General features: G+C 40.6%; 1 protein-coding gene across 1 annotated transcript; it reads left to right on the forward strand.

Annotated features, from left to right (window-relative positions):
* Nucleotides 1-2,353: 2,353 nt before the first annotated feature.
* LOC105922073 (tumor necrosis factor ligand superfamily member 10) lies at nt 2,354-13,196 on the forward strand. Its single transcript, XM_012857966.3, has 6 exons — nt 2,354-2,577; nt 3,256-3,381; nt 7,889-7,934; nt 8,732-8,845; nt 9,653-9,888; nt 12,125-13,196. The coding sequence occupies exons 1-6, from the start codon at nt 2,470-2,472 to the stop codon at nt 12,332-12,334; spliced, it is 840 nt and encodes a 279-aa protein (XP_012713420.2). The 5' UTR covers nt 2,354-2,469; the 3' UTR covers nt 12,335-13,196.

Below are 13,196 nucleotides of genomic sequence, written 5' to 3' on the forward strand. Positions count from 1 at the left end.
GGACCAACCATCATGCTCCAGTTTCAAATCAGAAACCTTTGAAACTGGAGCGTCTTCACTCAGTAACCAGGCTTTTTACTGCAGGCAACACAAGCTGATAACAGCATTTGAATGAATGGATCTTTTATTGTCCATATACCAAAAAAGGTTCTATAAACTCTGCTTGGTATCTCTTACAAAAGGTAAGAACAGAAACTGCAAAGACAAACATATATAAAAATAATTAATTAGGGTCCAGTGAAGGAGCAGGGGTAGAGCCTGTGATCCACGTGATCCATCCACGGCCGTCTCAGATGCATATTTCCTATTTCAGGGTAAGTGGGGTAATGGAACTTTTGTCCATAGGAACTCCGTGACCATCTCCAAGTTTAGTTTAGGAGTCGTTCAGGATGAGGAGATGGTCGACTCCCCACTGGGTAAGGTGATGCTCTTCACTCCTGTTAGCATTCTTATCATCTTCTGAAATCAGACCCACAACTGTAGTATTATCAGCGAACTTAATCATGGTGTTTGATAAGGTGTCGATGGGGGTGCAGTCGTGTGTGAATAGTGTGAAAGGTATTGGACTCATTTAAACATAAATTAAAACATTTATCAAAACACGATGTAAAGTGCTGTGTTTGTGCAAACGAACAACTCAACCCGCTATCAGTGCACTTTACAGCCATGGCAGCCATGTTGGATTTCGAAATCAGTGGTGGCTCAGTGGGTGCACTGGTAAGGTTGTTGGTTTGATTCCAGCTTCTCCCTCTCCCATGTCGATGTGCCCCTGGGCAAGACACTTTAACCCCAAGTTGCCTCTACATATTGGTGTATAAATGGGTGCCATTGGGTGAATGTGGCTGTAGTGTGAAAGGCTTTGAGTGTCAGTATGACTAGAAAAACACAATTTAAATTCAGTTCATTTAACATTTCAGGTCAGCGTTCTCACATCACGGATATTCTAGATGCTTTGATATGCAGCCACAGCCTTTTTGAGGAACCATTCTTTAAGCCGGCATTCCAGTTTCTTCTTGAAACACCTCCCACCCGTAACCTTCTTCCATTTTTAACTTAGAAAAATACATTTGAATTGCTTGGATTTGCAAATCATTTTGCTAACGGACCATAGCAAGACAAGCAAGGTAAGTTTATTTGTGTAGCACGTTTCAGTAACAAGACAATTCAAAGTGCTGTACATGAACTGAACACAGAAAACATATCGTTGAATGCACATTGCAGTGGAATAGTAGCAGCAGGTCAAGATATAACACGGGTTGGACTACAAACTAAAACATTAAGATTCAAAGACATCTCTGTTATTAACCTTGATGTAAAGGAACTCAGAGTTTCAGCATTTTAACAGTTTTCTGGGAGTTTGTTCTGCTTCTCTGTGTTTGGTTTTGGTTCTGGGTTTGCAGAGTAGATTTGAACCAGACGACCTGACCAGAAATCTGTGGGGGGGGGGGGGGGGGGGGTGATTAGCCAGTCTAAGTAGCATTAGCATCACAAGCAAATGCTGTATTCCTCTAAAATGTTGGCACTTCTTTTAAACACTGAAGAAACATGTTCATTAGGTGAGGTTGTGAGGAACTCAGTGACCAACTAATCTAATAATATACAAGCCATAAGAAGTTCAACTGAACAGCTCAGCCACAGCCACCAGGGTGATTTATAATGCGGTAGTGATCTATTTAGATGGATACAAATGCCTGATTAATAAAACAGTTCATTTTATTTTCCTCAACAGTAGCCATATTGGATTTTGAGGTTGGTGTTTCGATCCTGGATTTCTTTTAAATAATTTTACATCACTCCTGTTGGTCATTCCAATTTGGAGTCAGAGTTTCTGACTTCCATATAGAAAGGTAACATATGGATGAACTCCTGCTTTTCTTAACTCCTGTTGCAGCTGGCTGTGCTGCAGCGCTAACACAAGCTTTCATGCAGACGTTTGGTCGCATTTTTGTTCATCTCAAACCTTTTCTAAGACGAGGGCAGCACATTTTTCTAATTATTTGTATACTTGTGTAAAGTCACTGTTAAACTGCTTTGTTTCACAGTCAGTATTTCCCGCCTTTATGTGAAACCAGAAGGTTCTCTCCTCCTGGGCTTGAAGGTGTGATGTGAGAGCCTGAACATTTGGCTTTAAAATAAAGGACCTAGGTGCCATTCTTCTGGCTTTGATTGTGTCGGGTCTGTTTTTGTTCCTCTCGCCGCGCAGATCTGCAGATATGAGCCTCACAATAAACTATTGAAAGCAATCTGTGTTTTCTCAGCGCAGAAATGAAACAATATGCAGGAGAAAGTCAAAGAGGGAGCAGCTCTTCAGACCCGCCTCCTCCTCCTCCTCCTCCTCCTCCTGGCTGCAGGAACAGGGAGGGAGAGAAGTTAAGAGTCCACCTCTGAGCCATTGTTCTAGTTCTTGAGTTGTGGAGACGCGTCGGGACGCGGCTGCGCTGCTCGGGTACCGGACGGCGGTCTGTCGTTATGACGGGCTCCGGTCCGAAGCTCGGCGTCCTGCTGCTGGTGGCGGTTCTGCTGCAGACGGTGGTCGTCACCATCACGGTGCTGCACTTCACCTCGGCTCTGAACTCGGTGAGGAAAGATGCGGGCTGGTAAAGCGGAGACGCGCTCTGGGTGTTGTTTGCGCGCCGCGCGGCGTGCGCAAAACTGACGCTGCCTGGTGCAGCAGATTACATTTAATTTCTGCGTTTTCTGCGCACTCTTTCCGTTTTAACTGTTAAAGAAGTACCTTTAATCTCTGTCATGCGCTCTGGTTCTGCTGCAGCGCTCCAGAGCACATTGGGTTCTTTCTTTCCGCACATCGGGCCATGCAAACATATCGCTTTTTTTTTTTTTTTTATAATCAAGTTTTGAGCCATGCATGTTCACACAAATCTGTTTTTATTTGTGCAAACAATAAGAACAAAGAGGACCAGAGCGTCTGGAGGTAGACCACTGGGCTTTCTGCAGAGCATGCGTGCTTCTCCTGCTAACCTGGACTTATTCCTGAGAGACTCCTGGGTTGTGTTTGCAGCGATGAATCATTAACCTACATGGATGGAGCAGCAATAAGTGGGAAATGAAATCTAAACAGATAGCAAAGAACGGGAGTCCTGCCAGGAAACTTTTATGTTGACTCAGGTTTTTAAGCAAACAGTGATTGAGTCTTATTAAGCACATAATTAAATGAGCAAATCTAAAAGGAACGTAAAGAAAAAGAAGTTTCTAAAAAAAAGAAAGTCTAAAAGTTATTTTTTTTCTCCTCCACAGATGAAAGAGACCTTCGCCAGGAGCAGCGTTTCCTGTTTGACGGGCTCTGACCTGCAGAGCATCACGGCCGTACGAGGAGATCCATGCTGGCAGGTCACTCAGCAGCTTCACCTGCTCATCGAAAAGGTATCACAGGTGCTGCAGCCAAACAAAACACACCTGCAGACCGGCGGGAAAAGGCTCTCCCTGCTGCCGCTGGCTCTCATCCTACAGGACAAACTGAGCTACACGTCAGTGTTTGTTGATTGCTCTGAAAATGTTTTCACTTTTTGGCAAGCTGCTGGGGTTCAACAAGTTAATTTCCCCTCCCTGCTCTGCATCAAACCTTCCCACACACTGGGTCCTGCACATTGCTGATCCCCCCACGCTTCCTCTGAAAAGACTCCCCTGAAAATAGCATTTTAAAGAAGTCACTTTTATCAGCTAATATTTAGACAAACTTTCTAGTTTTTCTGTCATGTTGAGACTTTAAATGTGGAAAGACCTTCAACTGTCACACCCGTTTGGTGTTTCCATGCAGTTTTCATGAAGCTGAGAATCATAGAAGCTCCTTTTTAAACCCAGCAGCAGGAGTTGAAGCTATCCTTGATATTATGGTCATCGGTGGCCTCCTGTGAACATAAGCGGCGGGAAAAATGCTGAAATGATCCAAATCTCTGTCACAGACGCACAATGAGCTCCTTCATAGATGCGATGTGATCCTCTGCGGTCTAATCAGCACAGGAATGCATTCACCTGCCCCGCTCAGACACACAATCTGACTTTTTATTTTATTTTAATGATTTGCATGTTTTCATCCTCCGACTTTCCTGCTTTCTTGAATATTTTAGGTTTGCCGTTTTTAAGCTCCGATCGTTTAATGAACTGGAAAACAATCATAATACTGAGACAATTTGACCCACAATGTTGGAGATTTCTATAAATTTACAATTCAGAGTCAACTCCTGTTCCAAATCACCTAAAATCATAAAACCTCCAAATGAGTCATCGAGATATGTTTGTGTCACAGTCAGGGAGCTTCTTTTACAGATGTATACCACTTTAATCTGCTAAGGCCTCCATTCACTTTGATAGAAAAAAAATCATCCAGAATGTGGATGGTGTCTGCTGAGTACTGAAGACGTCTTCTGGGTGCACCGAGTCTCCATTTTGTCATCATGGTTGAAGAACGTCTGGGTTTTGATAGGATTGGATCTAATTAAATTGAAAGCAGGTCTGGACATGCTCGATTCTTTCCAGATTCTTTTTATCTTTGCAGCGCACCTTCTGTGTGTGAAATCCCACCGCTGCTCTGCCTGCAACCAAAAAGTGTTCACTAAGCAGCTAAAACAAGCAATTCACTGGCATTCAGTAATTTTACTCTTGGAGAAGGTGCACACACCTCAAAATTGTACATATAATGGTCTAGTTGCTGGGGAAAAAACAGGAAGTATATATTTTTTTGCAGTAGTTTGAGTTCAGAATGTTTATATCATGTTGCAAATGTATTGCATTCAGCAATGTGGATAAAGGAGCAGCAGAGGAAAGAAAACAGAAACCGGCTTCTCAAGAATGTAGTATCAATTTACAGAAGCTGCAGCGCAACTTGTGATGGTTAAAGTTATTTTTATCAGTGTAGCACTCCACTGAAATTACCTGATGTTGCTGAGAAGCTAATGAAATGACTGCTGGGGCTTATTCGTCTACAACAAGGCTGAAACTGATGATGGAGGTACAGAAACCTCCATGTCGGTAGTGATATTTCTGTAACACGTCTGGCAGTAACACTGGAATAGGGTGGCTAAGAAAGCAGCAGGAAAGAAAATATAGGCCAGTAAAAGGGTGGAGTTTCTTTTCTTTTTCTTTTTTAAATATATATATTTTTTACCTTTGTGTTAAAATAAATACTTCTATTTGCCTGTTACGTTTCTGCTGGTTCACCTAAATTTCCCCACTGAGGCACAATAACCAACATTTCTTCTTCTAACATGGTATGAAAAGGGGCTTAAATTTGGTGTGTCAGCTGTATTTGACAACCTCCCAAATTTAAATCAAATCAGCATCGATCACACCAGCAGAAGTTATAGATTATAATCCTTGGACCTCGTGGAGGTTCCTGAGGGACAGTCATCATGAGACAAGATTTTAGAGGAAGTTAACTGTACCAGTCACTTTGTTTTTCAGTGTAAACATTTCAGGAATCACAAATTGTGTTTTTTAGACTCTGTTTAGGGGGGCAATTAATCCAGCTCAGGTTTGATTGGTTCAAGTATTTTATATTTTGAGCTAGGGATGATCAAACGGCAGCCAGATTCTTTGAAAAATGTTAACCTGTTCTTCAATCTATATCAATACATTTAGTTTTGTGGCTTAGAAGCTTGTGTTTGTTTCATTTGATCAATGTGTCACATCAGCAGGTGGTGAAAATTATTGATTGGGTTGGAAATCTTAAGATAAAATTAGATTTGTTCCACCTCTAGTTTTAGCGGAACATGTTCTAAAATACCTGACTGAATTCCTGATATAATCAAAGAAATTGGGAAGAAATATGTTTAAAATGCCTTGATTCTACATGTTGAAACACTCCAACATACCTGAAGCATGAAGGAAACACCTTTATGTAACAAACCCAGGGGAACCAGAAGTGCTTCAATAATCAAACACATTTATTTCAGGTTGTCAAGCAGTAAAAAGTTGCATCTCTAAATGTTACAATACACGGCAGTGTTTAAGTACTTTAGTGATTTTTATTTGGATTTTATGAACAGACCAACATAGTGATGCATCATTGAGAAGATACATGATTTATCAAACGTCTTTTACATAAAATCTGTGAAAACCAGTTTGAATTTCTACTCAGCTTCCATAATCTTGATAACCCTAAACAACAATTTCCTGGACAGTGAAATTTTCAGGTTTCACACCTTAAAATAGACACAACCTTTTTATTCTCACCGTTTATATTAAGTCAGACTGGAATTGTAATGTTTTAGTCAGTTTTAGTTTATATTTACCCTTTTTTTAGTATTTAGTAGAATTGCTCTTAAAATTGTCTGACTTGAGTCACTTGGGTCCGTTTGCTGAGTTTGGACTTTTCCTCCAGACAGAACCGGTGCGACTGGGTCGGGTTTGTGGGCCGCCTTGCTTACACACCTTTTCAGCTCCGCTCAGAAATGTTCTACAAGGCTGAGATCGTGTTTTTGTGACGGCCGCTCCAAACACTGACTGTGTGATCCTGAATTCACTTTAATTTGGAGGAAGGCTTGAAGTCGTTGGCCCTTTGGAAGATCTGTTTGTGTCCAAACTTTAACCTCCAGGTTGAGTTCTAGAGTTATCGCTACAATATTTCCACATAATCTTCTTTCCACTGTAACCTGTTCAGTGAAGGGCACCAGTCCCCTTTACTGTAACATATTTATCCGTACTTCAGAGTTGGGATGATGGCCTCAGGCTTCAAACCTTTTCCCCCTTTTCCACCAAATTTAATGATGGTCATTATTACCAAACACTACAGTTTTAGTTTCACCAGACCACAGGATATATCTCCAACAATTAAGGTATTGTTTTTTGTTTTTGTTTTTTTTGCTAAGTGGAATCCATCCTTTTCTTTTGGAGTAATGACTTCTTCCTCTCTGAGTGGCCTTTCAGCCCTTGGTCGGCCTAGGCTGGTATCTTCATGAAGTGTTTTGCTTTTGTTTTGGGCTTTATTTTCACATTTAGCATACAGTTTTGATCGTCTCCTTACTAAACGAGGCAATTACTGGACGTTCCTTATGATGTTTCTGCTTGTTTGTTTCTATAAATGTGGCCCCTGAGAGCAAATTGATGTTCTACCCAGGCATAAACATAAATACTTACGGAGGTTCTCGGTTCTCCTCCTGATATCTTGCATGATTTAATCAGATTTTCTATGATGTTATGCTTTCAAAGCCAAGGCATACTCATGATCATTCGTTAATAAATAATTAATTCTTATATTTATTTTGATTGAGCCCCAGTTACTTTGAAATCAATTAAAACCAAATCAATTTGAAACCAAATTAAAATCCTTCATATAAACAGTCCGTGAGTAACCTTATAAACAAGAACCTGTCTTGTAGACTCAATCAACAGTCAAACAACTTAAGCTTTTAAATATATCTACTTTATGCTCAAATATTGATTTTAATCCTACCAGTTTTTAAATAAATTCAGTGTTACCATTTGAAGCTAAACTGCAGAATGTGTTTTACTCTGATAAGGATTTTTTATCAGCCTGGTCATAGCTGCCGACTAACTGAGCGGACGACATGAGGAAGCGTAGCGGGGTCGGTTTACAGGAAAGGATCTGCTGCCTGTCTGAACTCGAAAGCTTCTTGTTATTCAGCGAAGGAAACTTCCTGGTCCCGGTGTCAGCACATTTTCAAGGTCAAAGTCAAACAGCAGCCTGTCGGGCACGGCATGCTGCTGATGAGCATTAAAACTGCAGCTTATGTTGTTGTTCCGTGTTAAATAACAAGTCCGGCTGCCTCAGAGCTGCTGAAGGAGGGGCTCAAATTAAAACGTGTCAGAGAAGAATGCTGTTGAGTTAGTCAAGGTACTGTAGTAACCAGCAAAGCCTGGAAAACACATCTGTGTGACTCTAAATAATTGTTTGCATCTGTTCTTCCTGCAGTCTCTGTCGCAGCGTTACCAGAGGCGGATTTCATCAGCAGTGAGAGGTGAGAAAACAAAGTCCCAAGGCGGAAACATCAGCATGACCATCTATTTTGATGATTTGATACGAAAAACATCTGGTTCCTAGAAGGTCTTAAAGTAGATTTAATAATTCTTGTGGCAACAATAAACACACTGGGGCATCTTTATTAGTATTTATTCAACAAAACCAAAATACGAAGGCTGTGAAAATAGCAGGCAAGTGCTGCAGATCAAGTTTCTGGTGTTTAACACTGTTCCTTTAAGACAAACCTTTAAGACAACTACCGATCCTTTCAGGAGAGGACGTTCCAGCTCTTAGAAAACGGCAAAAGACAAAACAGGAGCTCCACCTTAAACTCTGCTGGCCTCAGTTAGAAAAATAACCCCATTGTGTGGCCTGTTAGGAAAGGTTTGGCAAGGTTTATCTGTATCTCTCTAAGTAATAGGACAAAAAAAGCACAAACACATCACTAAACTGTAAAAGCACGGTGGAAGGGGGTTGATGATCTGGAGCTGTGTGCAGCCACAGGATCTGGGATCCTTACAGTCATTGAGTCGACCATAAACTCCTCTTTGTGAAGTCTGTCAGAGTAAAATGTGAGGCTACCAGTCAGCTGAAGCTTGATTCAAACTGGGTTATCAACAGGACAACTACAGCTAAAAAAAGAGAAATGAATCAAGGTGTTGCAGTGGTTCTATGCGCCAAATTTAAATTCTTAGTGAGTTCCAGGTTATTTAAAAAGTTGTTGTGATCAATAGCATGTTGTACATTTAAAATGATTTCTTATCCCCTGAATTGTTTTGAATCTCTTCGTATTAGATGAGGTGTCCCGTGTGCTGCCCTCACTTGTGATGGAGGACAGGGCTTCACCTCGCCCCAAAGTTGCCGCTCATGTCACCGGCAGCTTCGTGCCCACACTGGAGCGCGACAGAGGTGAGAAAAGCTTACTTTGACCCTTAAACACTCACTAAGCTTGTTACCGGCTGACGGCAAGTAGAGCTTCTAATAATAAATACATCATGATCTCTCACTGAAGAATAAAAAATGGTGGTTTACTGTGAATGTATAAATACTAGGATTTTACCGGGTCTGTATGTCATATATTAACAAATAATAGTACATTTACAGTATGCATGGTGGCACTGTTGCCTTGCAGCAACAAGGTCCTGGGTTTAAATCCCTACCTGAACGGAGTATGCATGTTCTAGTTTATGCTCATTCCACTTTTATAACTTCCCGTATCAGCTTGCTGTGCTGCTGTGCTTTAAATTGAACAGGAACAGGAACAGTATGCTTAGGTGGGCATTCTAGCTAACGGCTTAAGTTATTACAAATTAAGCAACAGTAGAAATTGTAAAGTGGTGTTTTTCCTCATTCCTGTAGCAGCTAGCTGTGCTGCAGTGACGGTAGCTTCTATGTAAACAGTAAATACGAGTGTAGATTTAATTTCTGTTTCCATTTTTATCTCTCTTTAAATAATTGTTGCAATTGTTATACAAATATTTTTTGCTGTTCTTGAGTGAAATAAATGTTGATGTTGAAAAACTTTTAGCCACAAAAAAAATCCTTGACATCCTGTGCAAATGCTTTAACTTGTAATACTGCAGAAATATTGAGACAATTTATTTCCTGTTCTTTTTCCCTACTGCAACATTTACAATCAAAATGCATCTCTGCAATTCTGTTGGTACTACTTTGTTTCTTTTTTGTTAATTGTATTTATTTTTTTGATGGTTCCAGCTCCGGTCCCTGCTGGGCGACGAGTTCAGGGTCAGAAGATCACATGGTGGGAGGGTCAGAAGGGTCTGGCCTTCCTCCAGGACGTCCAGCTGCTGGATGGGGAGCTGGTGGTGTCGCAGCCCGGCCTCTACTACGTCTACGCTCAGACGTACTTCAGGCACACCCACTCCCTGGAGGAGGACGGCGAGGAGGTGGAGGACAGGGGGAAACCCCTGCTGCAGTACGTCTACAAAAAGGTGAGGAGCGCATCGTTTCTCATTTTGCTCTAGATATGCTGTATTTCATCTGCTGCCTCTTAATGTTGCTTTTGGTGACTCACCACCCCTGCTGAGATGGATTTGAATAAACATTTAAATCTTTTAAATTAAACTCTGATGTGGGTGAAAATTGATCCCAACCTCCCTCCTGTGAGATTGAAAGCCAGCCGTTCGTGAGCGCTTTATGTCTTTAGTTTCTGTTGAGCCCGACAGACGGATGATTAACGTCGGTGCGAGCCAAGATGTCGTGTCCCCTGACTTCCATCAGTCAAAGCTAATGACTAATGTGGAGCCAGGCAGTAAACGCTGACATCTCAGACACCTGGCGTTTATTACAGGCCTCAGAAAAAAGGACATTAGGTCAAAAACAAGCTCAATGGCAAAGATCGGCACAGTAAACATTTGGTGTGAGGTTTTCTTGTTGCTCTTGAAGTCATAATTTTTCTGTCCAGCAGAGAGTTACACCTGAAAAGTGAAGTCATGTGTTGATCAGCCGCTCTGGTGGGAACTGCTGTCTAACATGGCCTGATATAACATGGGAGCTGTTGTATGGAAAAAAAAAAAAAAAAAAGGTCTCCAGACAGTTAATGTCATGCCAGATAGTTTCTCTCATTTATTCAGATCACGGCCCAAGAAGGACCGCCACACACCCGCGTTGGTTCTGGTTTGCATTTACTCTTTTTTTTTTCCTGCGCAGACACAGATGTTGAGGCCCTCAGAAATCAATTATCTGAGCTACAAGACTCGACTAGGAGAAAAATATTCAGAAAGATTGTTTTAATTTGAAAGAAAGAAACTATTTATGAGGTTTTCATGATCATCACTCTCATCAATACTCCATCAAATAGACGGTTTACTGACAGCTGACTGTGTTCAGAGGGGAATAGCGATCAGATTGCTAATTAGTTTGTCAAAGTCTATTACACAATATTCAGTTAATTTGAGTTTTCCATTAACCTTTCTTTAAGAATTCGTTTCGTCTTGTGTGCAGTGACAAGGCTGCTTTAATTTCCACTTTTAAAAAGACAAAAGTATTCCTTACTGATATATTATTATATTGATATAATATTAATATTTTAATTTCAAGCACATAGACTTTTCTTTTTTTTGTCAAGCCACCTAACTGTGAGCTTTGAATCATTCAGGCATAAAATGCACCAAAACCCAATGAATCAGTCAGCAGTGTGAGAAAACACCCTTTATGTTTAGACTAAAATAGACGGTAATTTTGATTTACTTGCTTGGTAAACTCCCTAACTGTGTCATCAGGGCGATGCCAAGAACGGTTACTTCAAAAAGAAAAATAAACAGCTTTTACATAATGATGATGTAATTTTTTTCATTAGTAAAGTTTGAAGGCAATTTTCCTCACATATCTAGAAAATACTGAGGTTTAATCCATGCTAGCTAAGTTTCTTAGTTAGCATAGTTAGCTTGCTGATTTAGTTAGCTTACTACTTATTGTTGTGGTTTAGTTAGCATGCATGTTTTAATTAAGTTTTTAAGGCCTTTTTTAGTTCAGACCTTTATTTTATCCTTAAGAACGGTTTTAATCAATAACTCTTCAGGCTTTCTGAAGTTCTTTTGAAGTGGATTGTTGTTGTGCTTGTTTAATCCTTTGGCGCTGTCTACGTTAGGGTAAATCCAGACATAATTAGAATTGCTTGGATAGTAATGTTCCTGACTAGGTTAGCAGGATGACACCAAAGATGAACAAATAAATAAAAACAAAAGGCTATAAATATTGCTACTATTTTACCTGTATGGGTGCCTAAAAAAAGTTTCAGTTTACAGCCAGTAGGCATCATATAAGCACAGAATAATAGTTAGCTTCTTAGCGTAGTTAGCATGCAAGTTTATTTAGTTTTGTACTTAGCATTGTAGTGTAGTTAGCAATCAGCCTTTTAAGACCCTACAGATCCACGATAGAGTCCCGTTGCTTCTCTGTTGTACCAAGCAGTCAGACTTTCTAGTTATTTTTTCAAACAAACACAAAGAGACCCTGATTTAAGTTGACGTCATCCTGCTTTATTTTTGTCCGCCATAAACAATATTTTTCCTCACAAAAGAACTGTGAGAAAATATTTGATCTGCAGCATTTCAGCGGTAGAGGCTCATCAACAGCTGACTAAGCAGCATGTTTCATATCACAAACAATTTAGTCTTTTTTGTCCGATTTATCTGACTGTTTCTTATTCCCTCCCGTTCCCACCAGGTGAACTCCTACCCCGTTCCCATCCTGCTAATGAAGACCAGCAGGACGTCCTGCTGGTCCCGGGGTTCCGACTTCTCTCTACACTCCGCCCACCAGGGGGGGCTGTTTCCGCTCACAACTGGTGACCGGCTGTTCGTGACCGTGACCAACGCCTCCGCTGTGGACATGGATGAGAAGAGCAGCTTCTTTGGAGCGTTTCTCATCAGTTAGAGGGTTGATCGAAGGAAATCAAGCTTTTGTACGCGTCAGCGTGGACAAACCATCAAACTGCTGCAGGCGTCAGACTCTCCTGAGACATCTCTTCTTTTGTCCTACGGGATAAAATCTGAACAAAACTTTGATAACACTGGTTTACATGGCAGAAGGAGCCCGACAACAGATTGGGGTTCGTGTGTGGGTAAACTGAGAACAGACCCAACCGTTTCTGTTGTGCAAACATTTCTTGAAAGCAAAAATACTCTTGAGTTCTAACAAGAGATTTTCTGCTTGATCAATTCAACGCTGTTCACAAACTCAAACTTAATATCACAGAAGATCCTTCTTGGAGCTGATTGTCTCCAGCTTCAACCTTTAAAACAACCTGCAAAAGTGAAATAGTGGTGAAAGGTTTTTTTAAGGGAAATCCCTCAGTTACTTCTAAATTCATATTTTGCATCACAAGTTTAATCTGTCGTTTGCCTGGTGCCCACCTAGAAGGTTGTTTTCTTTACTATTTTACAAATTTATCACATTAAATATTCATATTTATATCCCGTAAACCCTTTAGGCAACTGAGCATCATAAGGACTGTGGAGACATTAAACTTTAACTTCAGAATGTACTAAATTACCTCCATACTCCCTGAAATAATTTAAAATTATATAGAAAAATAATTGTGTGTGCCATCATGCAGACACAAAATCATATAGAGATGGTTAATTTGAATATAGCACAAACGATTGATATCAATTGTGTTTTTTAGTATGCAAATTCAGGTAATTCGGCATAATAGGACATCACTCTGACCACCAGATGACTGGAAAAGGCTTTCAGTACAATTGTTATTGTGTTTGTCAAAGATACATCAGTTTTC

Source organism: Fundulus heteroclitus, chromosome 21, assembly GCF_011125445.2.
Source record: "Fundulus heteroclitus isolate FHET01 chromosome 21, MU-UCD_Fhet_4.1, whole genome shotgun sequence".
Lineage (NCBI taxonomy): Eukaryota > Metazoa > Chordata > Actinopteri > Cyprinodontiformes > Fundulidae > Fundulus > Fundulus heteroclitus.